Raw genomic sequence first — 22,647 nt, 5'->3', positions numbered from 1 at the left:
GATACTGATGATGGAATCTGATAGTATTCCGAAACGTTTATCCATATCCCCTTTTTGTCAATAAACAATGTTGCATATCATAAGTGTCGTAATTTGTTTATAATCAAATTATATATTGTGTTTACTGTGACCGTATATCCAAGTTATGTAAAAGATAATTATTTCGTAAGACTAATGCTTCATTGGTTTATAAAATTTTCCTCATTGTCATATGCTTTAACATATACGAGTCGTCTATATGTATCTATACCCCCAAATAGAACTTCTATAAACAAATTGAGACCAATAAGATCAGTTCTTTGTCATTTTCATCAAGAGTTACAATGATTAGTTTAACTCAGGAATATGACAATATTACCCAGGTATTAAATGTATCGTCCAGTGTGATTTTGTGTGATATGCCTATATTCTACTATTAAGCAGAAATAAACCAGAGCGCATTATTTTCAATAATCCTCGTGATTTAAGCTTTAAATTACACTTCTTTTAGGTAAGAGAACAATATACACAAATATTCGATCGATTCAATAGAGTTGCTCATTATTGCGAGAAAGTATAACAGTGTATAAGAAATATTAAAAAAAATAATATAAAATGAAAAAAAAAACGATTTAATTAAATGTCATTACCACGTTAATTCATGTGAGAAATCTATTTCGTGGCTTACAATGAATAAGTAATTTTCTATTCTTAAATTTAAGCAACTTTTTTTGTGTTTTTGTGAATAGGTATGCTTGAACCTTAAAGGTTTCTAGACTGCCCGTTTCATCATAGAAGTACTTAAATAATAACTAATACATTGTAGAATGTATAGTTCTCTTACCACCTACATGTTTGTATCAAAACTTAATTTGTAGTTAACCCTATATAAATCATACGATTACTACAAATACAGAAAACGTAGGAGCGGATTCAAGGTTTTATCTAGAGAGACAGTATTTTTCTGTACAAATAAGTCTAATATTTTGGGTACATATTTTCAGTAGAAATAAAATGAATTAATTATTAAAAAAACTAAACACGAACTTTAATAAAAAATTACTATATTAGTTAGCACAAGTGTACAAAACAAATGTTTAACTTATTAGAGTCAGATGATGGAAACCTGCCAAAAATATTAGTTTAAAATCCAATCATTTTCTGTAGAAAAAAAAACAAAAAACTAAGAATATTTTCCTTCTTGTTGCTGATGCTAGTGACGTTTGTTCTTGTTTTTACTTCTCATATTTGTACAAAGCGGCCAAGCGGAAATACTTTTTACTATTGGGTGTTTATAGTTTTTTATTCTTCACTTGCATACTAAGTGAAATTTATTCGTCCAAACTGAAAGTACTGGTTTCATTTATGAAAATTACTTTATAAATACTTTCAAAAGTAATAAATGAATTCTCTTGATAAAGTTGAAGCCCCCCAGTGGCACAGCAGTATGTCTGCAGAATTACAACACTAACAACCAGGTTTCGATACCCGTGATAAGCAAAGCAAAGATAGCCCATTGTGTAGCCTTTGTGCTTAATTACAAACAAACAAAATGGAATAAGGAATATATTTTAATCATAATGACCATTAAAATGGTTTTCATATGATAAATGAAAACTCCAGTCTCCAAAATGTAAAAAAGTGATAAATTGAGTAACGCACTGACGTAACAGTTCATTGTGAAGAGAAAACAGGATATTTTTTATATTTGTGATTTTTCTTTTTCGAAATCTTGCAAGAACAGTTGAATTCTAACATTTTTTTTTCTATAATATTCTACAAAACAATAAATAAATTAAGAGTTGAAAAATAATTTTATTCCTGATGTAAAACGGTGGTGATCAACGATATTGAAAATCTAATAAAATATTCATAATTCAACTACGTCTGAAAAAAAAGTAAGGCCAGCTGATCTGCAGTTTAAATGTTATTAAGCTAGCACGAAGCTGCAAAGATATAATAAGTATAAAAGTATAGCCTGCAGCATTTAAAATACCATAACTCACTGTTTATCCGAAGATAAGTGAAAAGCTGACAGTAAAGGAATTCAACAAAATCAAAAAAACTGTTACAGCATGCGTTCATGGAATGTACAAAAACTACAACAAGCAAAATGATATCAAAATGTTTGGTACAAGAAAACGGGATTATTGTAGTTTTTCATGCTTAATGTTTTAACCTTGGAAAGAAACTAAATCTCTATATAACAAGGATTTTGTGGTCGAACATAATATATATCTTTGGTGATAAAATAAACATTGATATATGGTCGAAACTTGTTCTGCAGCACAATATATACATGTATATATGGGATGGAACAACACAACATGCTCTCAATGTTTCAAAGCTGTATTTACTTTTCTTAAGTCTTATAAGTACTGGAGTTTGCTGTTATCTTTTGTTTAGTTTCACGTGTTTGCACTACGTATTGACAATGTGTGGTGGAACAAATGAAACTAAATATTTGGAATGCAACAGGAGACTGTGAGGTAATACTGATGTTAGTGTTTGAAGCTATCGTACGTAGATACATCACTTTGGTTCAATTTTGTTCCGTGTCACACAAAAATTAAGCTTCTTTTGTTTACGCGAATCTTAAAACGCTGCTGTAATTTTTAACGTTTGCTTGGTTTAGTTTGTTTTGAATTTCGCTTAAAGCTACACGAAGGCTATCTGCGCTAGTCATAACTAATATAGCAGTGAAAGACTAGATGGAAGGCAGCTTGTCATCACCACCTACCATCAACTATTTGGGATACTCTTTTATCAACGAATAGTGGGATTGGCCGTCACATTATAACTCTCCCACGGCTGAAAGGGCGAGCATGTTTGGTGGGACGGGGATTCGAACCCGCGACACTCAGATTGCGAGTGAAGGGCTTTAAACACCTGGCCAGTTTGCTTGGTAAAATGTGTTTTTCACATTCATTCGGTACCAAATTCAGTAGTTTAATAAATCAAAGTGCTCTAGTTGGGCAACAGTACAGAGAAAAATTAGTTGAAAAATGCTGTTAAGTTATATTTTTACGATCGAGTACTTTTTAAACAGATTAAACTAAATGTCGTAAAGACTTCCGTAAATTAAAATACTTAATCGAAAATTTTGAAATATCGATTTATTGCTTTAAATCGCATTAATTAAGAGAGTCGTGAACAATACACAACATGATACAAGATTAGTTTACAGAGGTAAAAATGAAAATTACCTTGATAAGTAAAGAATGTTTGGTAGCTACAGTAGTGTAACGAGTTTAATATAAGGTTCTGTTAGTCCTGATATTGATTATGAAATAAAGTAGTGTAACGAGTTTAATATAAGGTTCTGTTAGTCCTGATATTGATTATGAAATAAAGTAGTGTAAGGAGTTTAATATAAGCTTCTGTTAGTCCTGATATTGATTATGAAATAAAGTAGTGTAACGAGTTTAATATAAGCTTCTGTTAGTCCTGATATTGATTACGAAATAAGAGAAAGATTTCAACACAATTGAAAGGCATAATAATTGCGGTATGTCAAGGGATCAACTTCATTTATGCCACTCTCACTGTTTGCTTAACAGTAGAACAACAACCGAACAAAAACCCAACATGATTGATGAAAGAGTGGGGTATAACATTTCTGATGACTGAAAAAGAATGGTTTTCATGATTACATTTTTAAATTGTGGTAACAGTAAGAAGTGATTACCGAGAAACTATAATATGATTAACTTAAAGTTTGTTTTGTAAAAATTAATACAAGTATTGAATACAAAGATGTAGCACTTAATGCTGAGAGTTTTCCATTGATAAAAAAGGCACAAAGAAACTAACTTTAAAGCACTCATCAAAACTCTGACAGAATTTACGTTTTAATTATGAATAAGGGAATTTGTTAGTCAATTACATACGATTATATAATATACTTACTATATCTTTTTGTATATATATTCAGAATTTAATCCCTGTCGGAATTGCAATAGCCGCCATGATTCTTCTCTAGCCATCCCGATTCTCTGATCTTCTTGCAGCTTCTATTATTGACATTTCCAGTGGTCCTCTTATCCCTTCACACCACTTCATGGTTAGTTTTCCTCTTTTTGTTTCCCTCAACTTTTCCTTCCATGATGTTTTCTCCAGTACGGTACCGCCTTTTCTCGTGATGTACTCAAAACATGACAGTTTCTTCTCAATGATATCTTCCATCAATCTTCTTTCACGTCCATTTTTTTTCAGTATCGATTTAGTCGTTTTTCTCTCGGTCCACAATATTCTCCGAACTTCCCTACAGCAGCACAATTCAAAACTTTCTATCTTTTCATCACGCTTTTGCTACCATAAGTAAATTTTGGGAAAATAACTGATCTAAGTAAATAAAATTTTAATGATAATCTTAATCTCCGATATTTCCACATAGTAATCATCTCGACCATCTCTTAAGCTCTACAGAACACTCACATTTATTGTTCATCATGCATCCTAAATATTCGAATTGCTCTACACTATCGATTTCTTTTCTCTTTACTTCTGTATTTCCTATGTTACTTTCCTACATCATCATATCCTGTGTTTTATTTACTTTTAATATTAGGCCTTTCTTAGCACTTTAATGACTCACTCTTTCTACCAGTATTTTAGGTGTTCACAAATTAGAATTGTGTCATCCGCCTAACGCAAATTAGTTATTAATTTAACACAAAGATAAGAAACCCTATAACCTGAACGCTTTCGAAAGGTAGACCTTTCTTCTTCAGGGACTAACTATTGTAATATCTTCCACATTTATGTTGAAAAGAATAGACGATATAACAGCTCCTTGACGAATCTTCTTTCCAACTTCAAACCAATTTAATCCCATTACCAGATCTCACCCCTGACTCTATGTTCTTCTTATAATTTGTTAATGAGACTAATAATATGCTTGTGAAATGCCTTTCTGTCCATTGTTTCTGTAGTGGCACTTCAGTTTTTCCCCTTCCTAGGGTCTCTTAATTATATGATATCACGATACAAGGTAATATGGTGTGAATTATATCCAATAACATAGCACCTGGTCAACGTCTCTGGATAATAACTGATGCAAAACTTGATCTTGCCTTGGATTTATATATTGAATAATTTCATAGTGAGTTTGATGTAATATCTAACTAAATATTAACTCTTACCTTCATATACATCTTTTATGACTTTCTACGTTCACAGTATAGAAATAACACTCAGTAATTAATTTTATAAGGAATAAGAATAATAACATTATACCTAGGTCGTCTAATGAAAGATCAGTGGAATTAACAAGTCGTTAAACCTAGAAAGTTAATTACATAATAATTCAGAAGAAGCAACTGTAGGCTATTTCTGCATGAATAATACCGAAAAGTGCAGTATGATCGGATAAGAGCAGGCAGGTTTCAAGGAAGAAAAGAGAACGAGGGACTACATTTTGAACCTGGGGGTGGCCAGAAAATGTGTAAAGAATGTGGAAAGCGATTATACCTGTTTCCATAGATTAATCCAAAGCGCTCGACTTTATCTTACACAAAAAGAAGAGGGAGTAAGTATTCTGTATAACTAACAGAAGTCATAATATGAAATATATATATATATTCTGTGGTTTTCCTTTTGTAAATACTTAATTCAATTAGGATAGAATTCTTTAAAATTATTACAAAATTTTGTCATTTACTATTTGCATTACAACGAGAAAGCACACTTCTAAGGATTATTCAGTGCTGAACAAATAGCAATGCTTTAGATCAGAAAATTGACACATGCTGTTTCTGAGTGTGCTGCTGTCTATACATATCGATGACTTTCAAAGTAATAAATACTTCATTTTTTACGTTTTCAGCACTAATCTACAAATTATTCTTGACTTTGATTTGTTCTTGTACTGGGCCGGCCGTGATCTTGGTATTAGCGTGCTCGGATTGTGAATCCGAAAGATCATGGTTCTCATTCCCTTGACGCAAAAAAAACGTGATCCGCACTTTGGTGTAGTGGGTGCGCTATAAGAGCGACAGTCAAAGTCCACTATTCGGTCAGTCAAGAGTAGTCCAGCAATTAGCGATGAGTTGTGTTTACAAGCTGCCTTCCCTCCAGCCCAGGGTTGGCCAACCCACAGCAGGTTTCGCAACGTACATTACTGAAGAGCTACACATGCACGGAATTAAAAATTATCATAATAATTATAAAGATGATAATATTAATAATAATACTAGTGATAATATCAATAATAATACTAGTGATAATATTAATAATAATACTAGTGATAATATCAATAATAATACTAGTGATAATATTAATAATAATAATAGTGATAATATTAACAATAATAATAGTGATAATATTAATAATAATAGTGATAATAATAATAATATTAATAGTGATAATATTAATAATAGTAGTGATAATAATAACAGTAACATTGATAAATTAATTTATAATCATCTCACCTTTTGTTTAAATCTGGAACAAACTTAAGCTTATGTCCCATTACTAGAGCGCGCCACTCATCAGAGATGCAAACCCCGTCGAACTAAAGATAATACTTGTTTGTGTGTTCGTAGTTAAGCACAAAGCTACACAATGGGCTATCTGTGCTCTGCCCACCGTGGGTATCTAAACCCGATTTCTAGCGTTGTAAGTCCGCAGACATCACGCTGTGCTACTGTGGGACAGATAATAAGCAAAACAGAGATTATGAAAAAATTATCAATGGATAACGTGTGAACTGTGGTATTACTATTTGTGTAAATATGAAACAATTATCATTAAATGCAAGCTAGGTTTCTACGTGTGAATGATATAATGCTACATGAAAAAATAAACGCTACAATAGTTTTTCAGGAAAAAATGAAAAGGTGAAATGTAAAAAAAAAAGTGAAAACCTATTTATGTTTTAAATTCACGTTTTTGAATGTATAAACTTGCAAGTATTTTTCAGTTTTTGACTTCTACATATCATGGAATTTCATACGAAAACAAAACGTAGAGAAAATAATTGAACTACATTTCTTAAGTCAGAGTTAAATAATTTACAAATATGTGTACTTGAAAGTAATTTATCCTGACCTATGTTCGAATTTAATCAGTATGTGAAAATTGTAATAAGATAAATCCTAATCACCAGGAAAATCTAACAATCAAAGAAAAAAAGAAATCAAGTTTGACAATTTTGTATTTACCTCCAATTAATTAAAATCATTTTCTTGTTATCGGTAAAAAAAAGTTTGTTTACTGAAGCGAAACTCCTATTGTGGATAAAAGAGACAAACCTAGATCATTATAGATAAAAGAGATAATCCTAGATCATTATGGATAAAAGAGATAAACCTAGATCATTATGGATAAAAGAGATAAACCTAAATCATTATGGATAAAAAGAGATAAACCTAGATCATTATGGATAAAAGAGATAAGCCTAGATCATTATGGATAAAAGAGATAAACCTTGATCATTATGGATAAAAGAGATAAGCCTAGATCATTATGGATAAAAGAGATAAACCTAGATCATTATGGATAAAAGATATAAACCTAGATCATTATGGATAAAAGATATAAACCTAGATCATTATAGATAAAAGAGATAAACCTAGATCATTATGGATAAAAGAGATAAGCCTAGATCATTATGGATAAAAGAGATAAGCCTAGATCATTATAGATAAAATAGATAAACCTAGACCATTATGGATAAAAGAGATAAGCCTAGATCATTTATAAGTAATGATGTTTATCTAGAAATATTCTAGTATGACATAAGGTGCAGCATAAATAAAGACACATACTTGTATTTGAAAATAAAATTATTGATTTTCAAAAGTACTATTGTATGAAAGGGTTTCTACAGAATATGTAAACAACCAGTAGTGCAATTACTATTTTTTTTTTTTAGATATAGACTAAATCCAATCCAGGTTTTTTATGTTAATATATCCGTTGTGTTTTCAAAGGTAAGGTATCCAATATAATTCATACAAGAAAAGTGATTACTTCATATTTCAGCCGGAATAGGAGGGGGAAGATATTCGAATATATCATAATATCTATCGGTTATTATCTGCATTCCAATGCGTAGTGTTAGGGATGATTCAAAATGTTTGATAAATAACAAGTATCTCAAATCACAAAATAGATCTGCGTTGTACTTGTTCAGTGTGCTGCTGTGCTTGCCAGTGCTTGTACATAAAGCTGTTATAAAGCATCCGTAAAACAATGCGATACATATTAAGTCGTATAACAGGCAATTACGCTAAAATATATTTTGGTGTTTGTAACCGAACATGAGAAAACATCAGAATGAGTTGTGTTCCTGATTTAGCTCTTTAAGAATTACTTCTACTATAGATCTTCTGCGTAATTATTTTGAGTCTTTTGAATTATTAGTGTGTATTCTATTAATACAAGGTGACTAGTGGAAGTCTTATAGATGTGCAAGCTTCGGACTCTGTTGTAGCAAAGAGCAATGCATTACTTGTGTTTATTATGGCGTATCTGGCTTCCGTCAAAATACGCTGATTAAATATGACCCTTAATGATTATCAGAAGCGCTCTTTGGATACTTTCTAACCCACAACTCCAGCTAAACATACGAACTGTGCGCATGCTCGCTAAGGTATTAGGAACTCCTGTAATTGTCCTGAGGCTGTTTACTTGAAGAGAAAGCTTTGTTAATTTGTGAGCTCCTTTTGCAAGTCTAATTACTCTTTGTATATGTGTTTCGAATCTATTATAACTAATAGAAACAACGTCTGTATTGAGCAGGAAGTTATAACAACCTTTCAATGAAGAGTAATCTGTCTCAAATTATAACAAAATTATATACAAATTGAACCACAACTGACTTGTGTCTCAAACACAAGCTAAACTAACTAGAGAGACTACCGTGACTTACAGGATTCATATTGAGCTTACTGAATTCACATGACTATAACAACTATTTTGATCTTAACTATGCCCGAAAGTAACAACTCATGCTTCATCAGATAAAAGCAAGTCATTTTCATTATTCAAAACTGTTAGATTCCCTTATGTATTAGTTACTAATACATTTCAATTAGTCCAACAAGACGAACCTTCCATACATCCAAATCGAAGGACAACCCCTTTCCGTCATCAAATAGTTATGAGGTTTAATTGTCCTTACTAGAGAACTTGTGATAATAAACAGGATAATAAGCCATATTATCCACATATGTTTGTGAAGGATAACCCAAAACCCGTAAACTTTGTTTTTATTTTCTGAAGAATCTCTGGATAACTGTTTCGACAGTGGGTTGGTGGTAAGATTGAAGGCGTATAACACTAAATTTCTGAATTCGATCCCTGCTGCAAGCACAGCACAGTTAGCTTATTGTGTAGCTTTGTGCTTTGCAAAAGCCAAACAAACTTTAAGGTGTAAAAGGCGGTTGGTGTTAAATTAAATTACGATATGATTTATAAAAGAATTTTAAACCCGAGGTTTCTTTGGGGATATTAAAATACTTACATATCAGTTGCTTTTCAAACCATTTAGGTGCAACTTATAAAATTGAAAATATATTTATAATTAACTGTATGTAAAATAATGAAAAGGGAGTGTCACTGTATGTGTCGAAAAATACAACCGGCATACACTAACTACTTCACGTGGTAAGCAATATTGCTATTGTTGACTGGAAGTAAGTTTATATTTATTCGTTTTAGTTCATTAACATGTATAAAGTCTACTATTAAATAACGCGGACCATGGCAATCGATATGCTTATATATTAAAGTATCTGAGAGAACAACGTCCTGAAAATTATTTGTAAATCTTAAAGATTTTGAAAATGTAATTTGTTTCTGATAATACTTCTTACATCTCACACTCCTGAAAAAGCTTTTAATTTAGTCTTTGCATTAATTTACAAACTCAATAATTAATGGCATGTTCTAAGAAGAGCTTATTGTAATGAGAAGGCATTGTATTATTTTCAGACTAAGATGCCAAAGGTATTTGGAAACTACATGGTATACAAATAAATATGTGTTTAATTTCTCTTGAACTGAAGTTCTAGAAGCACCTGTAAATGTCAGTAAAAAGACATTTCAAGGTTATTTTTAATCTTGTTTGAATAACGCAAGCCAGAAAAATGAATAAAGGTTATCATTGAAACAAATATTAAGAAACTTATTTTATCACAAAAGCTTTCGTAAAAAAATACATTAAGATATCTTTATGTCGCGAAATAATTAATTGTACGAGACAAATTTAATAAAACTATAATTAATACACTGAAACATACAATATCGTTCCATACAAAGAAATAAAAACAATTCTAAAGTATAGACAAATTTAAGGTTTCATTATTTCAACAAAGGATGATGGTAATGTATACCAGTTTCATGTTAAAAATCATTTTCTCCAAGTTAGAGCAAAACTTATCCAAATAAGTTGATTTCGGGCACTTCAGATTTTCCCATTAAAGCAAACTTCATAATGGCTTCAATGAAGAATAAAAGCAGTTTTTAATACATTATTATGATCGTGTTCTAATGTGAACGCTTTTATAATTCAGCACATTTTATTTACACTGGTGATTCGAATACCGCCAATACTTAACGCTGTTTTAGCTGGAGGAAAGTAAAGTCACGTGAATGTACGGTTAAAGCTACAATACTAATTCTCCTTTTCACAACCAGCTAGCATGAAACCTTAATCGTGATAATCAGCTTATCCTCAATCAACATGATTCACATTTTCTGCTTGGAAGCATTATTGTAACCTTTTCCGTTCTCTCCACTGCATCCAAATAGTGGTCACATTTGTTACATTTATATGGAGGTAATTACCGTTTTTTAAATAATCTATAGAATTCAATAAAACGATACAAAATCTCCAGAAGAATTAGAAGGCAAATGAACATGAACAAAATCGATTGAAAAAAGAAAGCGAAGAGGTAGAGAGATTTATGGCAGTAATCGGCGCTGGACTTGTCTTCATATTGTGGTTCATAGGTTTGATAAAGCCAAACGCAACCTGGAATAGGAAAAATCTAACTTATTCGAAATGAAGCTTTTAAATAAAAATATGTAAATTGTGTAATAATAATTAAACCAATAGACAAGTAAAATAGGAGAATGTTTGCTCTTTCTTTAGCTAATTATAAAGGCTAGGATACTTCTGGTGGAATAAAGCTATTACTGATGCACGTATTAGGGTAAAATAAGGAACTTAGACAACAATATGCACGTATTCACTAACCTACTAAAAAAGACATTTGATACTAGTATATATGAAAATATTGAAATTGAACTGCAATATCAATAAATAAAATTAACACTAATTTAGCTTCATAATCATTCACATTTGCATCTTCCTATACGTTATACATAATTTTTAGCGTGAACTGTATCCGTCTGGAGTTTAAAAGCAAATGACGTTTCATTCTAACTGTTGGTATTTATCGACCTTTAAGCAGTTTTAACGACGGAAGACAAAAGGCGCAGCATATTAAGTAGATTGTTTTCGTAATAACATACAACCGAGTATTGCACTTACATTAATGTGTTTGTTAATGTGTATTCGCTTTATGCATGTTTCAGCACCATTTCACATTGAACAGCTAGAATCGGTAGTGTTCTGTTATGCATATGATGCAACGAGTATAATAAATACAAGTATAAAGGTTAGGAAGAATATTAAACAAACAAAATCGAAAACACGGATAATAGTCGATATAACGCATCAGTTCCATACCAAAACATTTATGTAGTGAAATATTCTGCCATACGCCAGACAAGTAACTAGTTTTGAAACTTCCCGATATTTACTAAGCTTATTAACAGTAAAATGTTTTAACAATCGTATAGTTTGGATTCTTCCAGTTTCCAGGTAAGCATATACCATTACTAAATTTAACAACGCTTTTACGTTTATCGATGTTTCTGGTTACTAAGCCAAAATTATGAAAACTAAATGCCTTAACATTTATGTAAACCATTTTCTTTATTGCTTGTTAAACATTCTGATTCAAATTTTAAATTTTCACGCTCACTAATTTATATAAATGTCTTACTTAAGAATATCTGCCATACTGCTTCCAGTGCCCCAGCGGTATGTTTGCGGACTTACAACGCTAGAATCCGGGTTTCGATACCCGTGGTGGGCAGAGCACAGATAGCCCATTGTGTTTACTTTGTGCTTAATTACAAACAAACAGTCTACCATATTGTTGACGTAAAACACTTTCTCTTACATTTTTCATAATTAGCAAACGGATATTTAAACGAAGTTTACAACATTATACTAGAATATCGTACGAAATGATTCGAGATAACTACTCAGAAACATGCTTTGAAAAATCGTTCAGAATGCTAGTTGTTCCCATTTTTGTGGAGTTATTGTTGTTGTTCTTCTTTCGTGTGGTTTCCTTTCTTTATAAGCTTAATATTTCATAAATTTACCATTTTGTTGTTGACAAATATCAGCAGGCGCTTTGATAGGTTTTGATCCATAATTATTGCTGAAAATTCTTCATAATTTTCCATTTTATTTCTTTACTTCCTATGAAACTTTAATTAATGTATACGCAATAAAAAAGCTTCATCGGAGATAAAGCCAACATTATTCTGAAAGCGCAATATGGAAATATTTAATCAAATTAAAACATTTTTATAAGGCATTATGGTGTACATATTCCTATGAATTTTACAGTGATACCAATTCAGTGATATCACATTTACTTACATAAATGCCCGCTCTCTCCTGATTCACAGAGTCCCCAAATTACCGATCAAGTTCTTCCATTATCAACTCTTACTTATATCGCTACCCCAAGAGGGGTCTCTACAAGAAACAAAAAAACATTAGGTTCTTGACACGTGTGCCAAGTTTGCCCCCTCCAAGTTGTGTAACAGTTCCAAAAATGGTGCCCCCAAAATCCCGATGGGATCAGGAACACGAACTCCGATGTCAAATTAGAGTTCAGTTCCCCTGCAGGCCTACTCCTAGACATTTCATCATGCCTACGTGACCTTCCAGGGGAGTTTTATCTCCTTTGGTACCCCTTCGTAGGGGCTACGCCATATAAATTTAAGACACCTCTGGACCACCACAGGTCCACATGCCAAGTTTGTTTCTGCTACCTCAAAAACTGCTGGAGGAGCTCGAGGACAAAAAAAAATCACACACGACGTGAATTAATATAGGATAAGAATAACTACAGTGATAGTTTCAAATACACGCTAATTTGTTTCAAGTTTGTAAAATCTTAATCCCTCATTATATTAGACATTTTACATAAACGTTTAGTCTGATAACACAGGCTTGCAATGGTTTTATTGTTCTACAGTATGCTGAATCCGAAAATGGTATCCATTTTTCTCCATCATGTACAGATTTTTTACAAAGCATCATATGTACGTTTACATAAGTGAATCATTTTTATTGAAACCGGATCACATTTTGTTATGCCTAAAATGTTAACGACCACTGGCTATAAATTTCTATAGACCAATCGCGACATGAGAGTCTTATCGATCGTTCTAGACCTCACCAGAAACACACCGCTAGCATATAAACGGTTAACAGGCCACATGACGTGTTATTTCTGGATAGTATTTGTTTGTACGTGCACTTTGACATTATTGTTTTATTTTCCATATTATTTATTCGTCGGTATGGCAACAAAAGGTCGTGTAAATGACCTCAACATATTCTGATATATTTGTGGTAAATCTGTTGTTGAGAAACAAAGGCAAAACACTACAGAATTCGTCATAAATACGTATTGCGTGTATTTTGAAATAAAACATGGGAACCAAGACAAATCATGGACTTCGCACAAAGTTTGCACCATTTGTGTTGAAGAGTTGAGATAATGGACTAAAGGTAAAAAAATATATATATTTGCCTTTTGGAAATCAAATGGTCTGACGTGAGCCTGGAAACCACGGAGATGACTGCTATTTTTGCTTAGGTAAGGTGCAAGGCTACAACACTCGAAATATAAGGAAAATTTTTTATAAGAACCTTCAATCTGCTATAAGACCTGTTGCTCATGGACGTGATGTGCCTGTACTTACTCCACCGGAAACTCTTGGTACAGTTTCATCTGATTCTGAATTTGATGTCAGTAGAAATGATGATATGTATTGTTTTCAACCTGAAACATCTGATGAACCACAACTTTTCACACAAGGTGAATTTAATGAGAGGTTTGGGCCTTCTAAAGGATTCTTCAGACATTTTGGGATCCAGACTTCGGGCTGAGTCCATCAGGGACATCATTTTACTGGTACAAAAATCGTGAGAAAGGGTTTATACAATACTTTTCGCGAAAAGTTTCACTGGTTTATTGCAACAATATTGCTGAATTAATACCAATTCTAGGAGCTGCAGTCTATGAACTAAGTGAGTGGTGATTGTTCATTAATTCCTCCAATATTTAATTTAAATCATGCAAGCTTGGTGTATTTTAAAATGCTTTCATAATTTTTGTTTACTTATTTTAGAGAAATGTTGAAGTTTAGATGTGTTACATTATGAAAAGATTACATACTTACGCCGATAACTCAGTAAATGTATCAACAAATTCCAAATTGAAAGTATAAAATATGGTAATTTATCGTTCTAGATGTTAAGATGATTATTAGTTTACGATAATAAGTTATGTAGAAATAGAAGATGTAATTTTGCTATATATACAAAACACTAGACATTTTCAGTAAACGATTTTGTTAGTTAACAAAAACTTTCTACTGAACATTACTTACTCATTAGACAAGTATGTAATCATTTGTGTTTGAATGTGTCAGCGGAAGCAAAGAAAGGTAAAACGTTGGTTCTTCATATTATTTGATATTATAGTCGTATAGTCGGAGATTAGGTCTTTATCTCAACCTCTTAAAGGAATACCAGACCACTCATTACCCATTGGGTCACCCACCATTCAGAGGTTATAAAGAATTCAAGCTAATTTCAATATTGCACCGAAATGAAGGTTTATTTTGAGATAATTTAATTAAATATTTCAATCCATTCGTGTTATTCATAATTCAAGAACAAATATTTTATTCTTGGTCGGAAGTAAAAGGAAAAACCATTTCATTCACAAAGTGAAGTCAGAGTTTCAGGTATTGTGATGAATTAGTTCATTATGTTGTGGCGTTTCCTCTTAAACCTTATACAAATAAGAAACAGTAACACTTTATTTTTCTCTTCGAATTACCTACCATAACCAAGGCACATTATTGAGAAATTCTTCAAGATATTGTTTTTGTCATCTTACGCCTTTTAATGAAGATAGGACATTGACAGGGAAATAGAGTTGAACGAAGAAGTTTCGTAAAGATTGTGAATGGTGGTGTGATGTAAAATTATTCATGCTAGATATTTTCATAAATGTAATCCGAAAAACGGCGCTAACTCGGTAACCTGTGGCCCAATATTAACGAAATTTGTTTTATTCTGTTTCTATTCTGATTTGTATTCTCATTTCATTACAAGTATTCGCTCTTGTGCGCCGTTTTTGCTGTAGTTAATTACAGACAAGCAAACAAACAAACAATCTCAGAGTTTTAGTAGTATATAAATGATAACTTACTTTAGTTATTAAGATGTTTGTAGAAGTATCAGTGAATGTTCAATACACTAACCTCTTACCTACTTAAGATAGACAGGGACAAGCAAATACACACTCACCCACAACATACCAAGGTAGAATGATGCAGATTGACGACACAAGAACGAATTTGTGGAGAAATATTACTATTCTCTTTCTGCCTCTTTTCTCCATGACTTGACGGGTGACACCTATCAAGACGCCTACAATACCTAAACACCCAGAAGTAGTCATGTAAATGGGAATGCAGGGTTGGGCAGGACAGTTGTTTCTGTGGATAGTACCTAAAATTTTCAACATTTAAACTTAATGAAAAGAGTGTGTCAAATAAAAACATATGTGAAATGTTTATAGATAAAGGTTAAGTATACTTTATTAAGTTTAGAGCCTCACCACATCGTTACAGTCCATGTCACCATGTTCGGTTATACTTTATCTCAGCGATTCTCAACAGGTGGGCTGTGAGACCCTATGACCTCGTTTACTTTTTTTGCATTTCCTGCCCTCATTTTGCTCATAATAAGTACTCTTTTGTCAAAGCCTTGCTTGAAAGATTGCCTTCTTTGCATCCTACTCATTGCTCTAGATTCAATTCTAACATGCTGAAACATTCTATTACAATCAATTGCCTTCTGGTGTGGATAGTAATTTATTCAACCTAGAGCACGAACTTACACCAATCACACGCCTTTTCCTTACATTGGAAGAATTTTACAGTCAATTTCACTCAAAGTTATAATATTTTCCAACAAAACGAAAAATCTCTGACGTGGCACTTCGAAGCATGTATCTTCTGACCGAAACAAACAACGGTAACTAATAATGTTTTTCTCCGTTGCACACACCAACACTGCAGCTTTATAAGTATAATGCTTATAACATTCTAACAAGTGTGGCCTAGTAAGGTGCACAGACGCCTATTAATTCATACTATGCAACTTATTTATAAAAACCTAAGTACTTATTACAATTGGTATTGCTCTCGATAGCACCACTCAGTACAGTTTCTGTTATCTTGGTACGGAAAGTACAATTTTCCCATCTAAAGCTATTTATAATCAACTTCTAAAATCTAAAAACTTTAAAAAAACGGAATTCAGCCATGCCAACTGGGCTCCCGCTACAATCTCGATCAGGTCATGAAGGAACGCCTATTAGTTGAAGCACTTTTATTCTTTCCTCGGTCGGTATCTCGACTACTTACTTTCATCATCGCTCAGGTGGCTAAAAATGGACTTAAGATCATAATATTCCAAAAGAGGCCATCAAATAAAACCTTCTTAGAAGAACACCAAGGACAAAATTAATCTAGTTATAAAAAATATATAAGCAGAATGCAGTTCCATCACGAATCTTCTGGTTTGTTAAGAATTAAAGGCCAATAAATTTCCTTAACGATATTTCAAGGTCTGAAAAACTAAATCAAATGAAAACAAACAGATGGTAATCTACGCTCTCCAAATAATAGTAAATGTATTTGATACTTGTGAGTCATTAAGACACTTCGTGATACTTTTATGTTGTAAAATAGAACTCTAATTTAAAGAAAACAGCATCTCACCTTCAAAAGTGGAAACCAAGATGGACTTAAACTCGAACCTGTTATTTCTGTTGCAGAACAGGTGCCGTAGCTTCATTTGATTATAATCAATTAAAATGGCAAGATTCTTAAAGTATGCCAATCGGCCTTTCAACAAATTTAGGGTTATATGCCAATGACACGTATATAACTAAAAGTAAAAACAAAGTAGTGACACACTAAGCACAGGAGTAGGCTATTATATTACAAATTCAAATGTAAATTAAACTGAAAAATAGAATACATGTAAGCCTTCATAAAAATTATGTACACTTTATTATTACTAATGAAAACAACGTTTCCAGGTTTTCTTCTCATTGTCATTATTGTTCCTTTTTGTGAAATACAAAGTATTCATTAATACAAAAAAATGAGCTATACTGTGATTATTATAATATCACTGGTATTATTATTACCGTGCGAAGGTATCTACAGTTGTCATGCAATTCATTTTTAATTTCATATCATAATTAACACTTCTTTATACATTTTCTATATAGAATAGTTTATTTGTTTTTTAAGAACAAAGTTACACTATGGATTACCTGCATTTTATCTAACGCGGGGAATCGAACCCCTGGTTGTAACATTGTCACTGTATTCATCGAGGGCACATAGAGTAGTAAAACAAAACATTTCCTTCTCATTAGCTGAGAATAAAAACTTAGATATTTAAGAAATAAAAACACACTGAAAAATATATCTTGGGAAACAACTTTTCCGTTTCTTAAATCAACTCATCTTTCAATATTACATGCCCTGCAATCTTACTTACCTATAATTATCATAGATATCTGCAAACCGCACAATATACCAACAGCAACACTACCACCAACTATTAAAATAAATTACAAATCCCTTGAAATAAAACATCTTGTAATTTGTGTACGACTGTGATTAAACTTTAATCGCATAATAAAATTTAAAAAAAGTCATTAACAAGTATTTAAAAATTTAAAGTAATTGAACAATAACAATTTAATTTAATAAACCAGACAGAAGTTTCGAGGAAATTTATCTCTTAACTCCAAAATAAAATTCTAAAAGTAATGTACACTGCAAAAAAAGTAATTGAAATTTGTAGCATTATAGTTAAAAAGGCAAACGTGACTGCTATAAATAATGCCAATAACGCCTTTCAGTTTAAGTGTTATGCATATAAGGCATTTTGATTATCAGTCATGCAATTTTGAAGGTAAAAATCTCGTCTTTGTTTTCAAACTCCTTATGTGAATTAAAAGGAAATTCTATAAAGTATCCGTGATCTGCTAAGTTTTTTACACCATAATGAAAACAAATATTCGTTCTGACTTTCTTTAAAACGATATGCTTATTCTGCACAAAGTTCAAGAATTTAGTGGGCAGAGAATTGTATCAACCTTCAAATATCTTTAAGCATCAACTTTGAAGAAAAAAACAATAACAACAAAGAAACAAAGGTCACATAAGAAAACAAGTGATTAACTCTAAGATAAAATAAATAAATAAACTTACTGAAAGCCAGGAAAGCTAAACCAAACCAGTAGCAGCATCTGTGGCAAAGTCCGGAAAAAGTGTGGCTAACTAAAAATATTTGACATTTGTTCAAACACTTATGAAATCGTTTAAATATGTCAATTTCATAAAATAGTGTGTATTGTTCAATCATAGTTAAAAAAAAAAATTGTGAAAACTTAATTCCGTAATTGCTTGTTCTTATTGAAATTAATAAATATGTCATTAATACGTTAAAGTCACATTATAGCATCGGACACAATTAGGGCTAAACACAAGTTATCACAAATAAAAAAACATTGTCAAAGTTCACTAGCAGTTGTTGCCTTGTTGCTGTGGGGATGGATATAACCACTATCAGCGTTGATGTTTATCACTATGTAACTAAAAACAGGAAGTTTTATCACGTTTTCTGTCGATAGGATCTGTTTGTTTTAGTTTTAGATTAGGTATTTTGGTACTTTTAGTCAAAAATTACCTCAACACACACATGTAGTGGTTTCTGTATGTGAAGAAACTAGAGAGCAAACTTAGCTGGAAAGCTGAATATTATCAAATTCTATTTAGAATGTAAGTGTATAAAGTTTCCCGTTCCCAACTCAAACTTTGACCTATTAACCTCCACTAAGTGACAGTATTATAAAATACCGTAACCATTCAAGTCATGAAAAACAAATGGTTAATTTCGAGAAACAAGTGTTAAAATTGTCAGTATTTTGCTTAACACTTTACAAGGGCGTAAATAAGTTTTAACACAACAATAGAAAGAAATATCAGAATGAGTTTTGAGAGATTAGTTGTGTGGCTAACATAACTTATATTGTTTCGAAACTAGAATTTATCTTTCCTCGAAAGTGTCCACATAATGCTAAGCCAAACTTAAAACTTATTAACATTATCAACACTGTTTTACGCAATTTTTTAAAAAAGATATGAAATGCTACCAAACTAATTTAAGTCAGGAGCCTCTACCGACTCAAACTTTTATCAAAACAACTTCAAGTGGCATCTGCAGGCTATGTACATTATACTGAACCACCATTTCCTTGAGTTGATGAAACACCGTTTTGAAATATTTAATAACTTCAATCTTCAATACTACAAGAAAAGCAACGCGTTTCGCAAAAAAAAAATGAAAACACAACTCTCCTTTTTTAATAACCGAGCCACCAGCTTTCTTGAATATTTTATATAAAAAGTTATTATTGCCATCACTTAATTTTCATTAGATATTTGAGAGTAATTGAAAGACTATAACGAAAATAAATATAAACTTATAATTAAAGATAAACATTTAAAGAGATTATTCGGGTTTGGCAAAAAATATCAAAATTATTTTATCTCGTCAGCCATTTGAGATCAAACAATAATCAATGTAAAAAACAATTATATGTTTTAATAATAGCAATAACTAAAAATTGACATAACTATCGTCAGATTTTCTATTTTAAAGTTTTTTGCAAGTTAATTAAGCCGTATTAAAAAGCGTTTTATGACTAACGTACTCCACTTTTCAATAACTTGTAAACATTTTAAAATTAAAACTTCTTGTTGACACATCCATTTTTATTCGCAAAATTTACAAACGGCATTTCGAGCTTGGATACATTTTCTTTACAACAAGAAGAGTCAAAAGCTAAGTAATACTTCACAATATCGTTTATCCACTCACCGTTTAGATCGACCTCATCAGTTATCTTTAAAAAACACTTCCTCGTTGTTTTCCTATTTTCATTGCGTTGTGTGTCTGCTATTTCGGTTTCATGGAATTTACCATTTTCTTCACTTTCTAGGTTTTCAGACATTTTTGTTGAATTTATTCTAACGTTTTCGGTCGTCCCTGCTTCTGTCTTTTCCTGATGAGGGAGGTTCTTGTGCACACAAACTTCCCAGTTTCCCAGTTTGACATCATAATTATTCTGAAATAAATACGTATACAAGTTATTTAGTTAAAAAGTTAACTTGACATTTAGATGTACTGAAGAGTAAAATTATGTTATGTATACATCTTACAAGTTTAATTTTGCTGGTTGTAGTGATTACAAATGTAATTATTATAATTATGTAAACATTGAGTATGTATATTTTATTACAATTACATGAAAAAAATAATTTAGCAGATATACAAAATAAACATTTTTACAAACCTTGTTAAGGTTTTAAATAGTCTTATCAAAACGATTTAAGTATAACACATTAACTTCACGTCAACTGTTAAGATCACAAACATAGCTAAATTTTGCGAAAGCAGAGAAGTTTTAAAACTAACTTGTTTGTATAACTTGTATTTTATTCAGTACTTTTGAGCATATATTAATTTAAACGATGAAATTATCGCTACAACAACAACATACGTGGTTTACAATAAGGAAAAGCATGCAACTACCGTAATATTCTGTTAACAATAAAGACACGCAAGTAGGGAAAGTAATGGAATAGTTTTCCTTCCCCCCACCAGTGAATAAAACAGTAAGGTACTTACTCTGGTTGGCATTATATGATTTACATTTATATCCATCTCTATTCTTTGGACAGACGTACTTTAGAAAGACATCTGTAAAATATGTCCAATATAACTAGTTAACAACATTTACGCTTATTTACCGTTCTAAATAACGAGAAACGTCTATTGGGTGATAACGAGAAAAAGATAAGGATCCATATACTTGTTTGCATTATCAATCACCTTTATCCTTCCACGTTACAGTTGTTTGGATAAGCATTTTTACTAACGACTAAAATTATATCAAATAGCTCTGATACTTTTACAAACTTGGCAAATGCTGATAATTGATTTGGGTATTTTGGTAACTGTTGTAATACATGTCCTTTGATATATATACCAGCTAAATAAATCAAATGTACAATGTAACGGATTTATTATTATATATTTATTTTAATATCGATGTTTGCTTGAATTAAATTTATATTCAGAAACATACATAGCTTATACTGTTAAATATGTATTGCGAAACTCCCGCCTATTCTCTAAAGCTGTAGAGATTCTCGAGTGTAAGAATCAACAATATATGTATGTACGTAAACGCTTAAGGTAGCTTTGTATTGTTACGTAATCTGAATTTTTAAGAAACTATCCACACGCCTATAAATATAACCAACGCGACGCGCCAAAAGAGGAGTATCTATCATTAGTTTGCTATTGTTATGACGCTTATTAATCGGAAAACTTCAGATATTTGACCAGGAACATTTACAAAGTTCGAACATTACAAATCATTTAACTTCAGTGGATTCTCATCAGGCATTAGTATAGGTATGTAACAGCTCTTTCTGACGCAAAATATTCATACAATCATAAAATTGCAGATCGGGTATTTAGAATTTCTAAGACAGAGATATCTCTTATAATTAATGGCATTGGATAAAAGAGGAATATAGATCAACTTTTAGGAAACCAGAATCAACCAGGAAGAGACCCGAAACAAGTTGTACCTCAGGCGTGGTAAACAAAGTACAGTGTTTTGTAATAGATGAGAATCCACAAGCAAAAAAGGTAAAATCCGTCCATGTGCTTTAGGTAATAGTATCCAACATGATCAAGAAGGAACTCCCTCGTTGGAAAATGGGCACAATTCCTATCTACACATGCTGCTTCCAGGACATGTCCGTACAAATATTACATGCCTCAAGTGGCTCGAGAATGAAGCGCTAATTCTTGTTACTTCATATAGAGATATACTGGTCAAGTCCCCGAAAGCACAATCTATAGATTTCTGTTCAATCGAATTATACGAGCGCTTGGGAACTGTCATCCTAATACCCAAAAGGGATTATGGAAAATAAGCAGAAAGGGGGAATATGCTTTGAATATTACGTCAATGGAAACTACGTTGTAGAGGTGTTTTCAATATGCACGGTCGTCACATAAATATTACCGGACGTGACGACATGGACTTTAATAACGATGGGTGGCTCCAGTATCGTTTTAATATTAACCCACTCAACCTCTGTATAGATAATTTATTCCATTTTAGTAGCAGGACTTATCATGACTGTCATAGTTAATAA

General features: G+C 31.9%; 1 protein-coding gene across 8 annotated transcripts in view; it reads right to left on the bottom strand.

Annotated features, from left to right (window-relative positions):
• Positions 1-22,647, bottom strand: part of LOC111086629 — a 75,475-nt gene that overhangs the window by 9,055 nt on the left and 43,773 nt on the right. For 4 of the 8 annotated variants that reach the window (XR_002611363.1, XR_002611364.1, XM_022390267.1 and 1 more), the window contains exons 1-5: positions 21,101-21,173; positions 20,291-20,537; positions 18,619-18,687; positions 17,900-17,959; positions 15,626-15,829 (exon numbers count right to left, since the gene is read on the bottom strand). Coding sequence is in view for 6 of the 8 variants with exons in the window: in XM_022390267.1 (XP_022245975.1) it covers positions 15,626-15,829; positions 17,900-17,959; positions 18,619-18,687; positions 20,291-20,537; positions 21,101-21,136 (616 nt within the window). In the remaining 2 variants the exon portion in view is untranslated. Of the gene's footprint in view, positions 1-10,211; positions 10,961-15,625; positions 15,830-17,899; positions 17,960-18,618; positions 18,688-20,290; positions 20,538-21,100; positions 21,174-22,647 lie in introns of those variants that run through there. The other 4 variants (XM_022390262.1, XM_022390265.1, XM_022390263.1 and 1 more) reach the window with 4 other exon arrangements.

Source organism: Limulus polyphemus, unplaced genomic scaffold, assembly GCF_000517525.1.
Source record: "Limulus polyphemus unplaced genomic scaffold, Limulus_polyphemus-2.1.2 Scaffold1270, whole genome shotgun sequence".
Taxonomy (NCBI): domain Eukaryota; kingdom Metazoa; phylum Arthropoda; class Merostomata; order Xiphosura; family Limulidae; genus Limulus; species Limulus polyphemus.
This window is presented reverse-complemented; position numbering and strand designations above follow the sequence as displayed.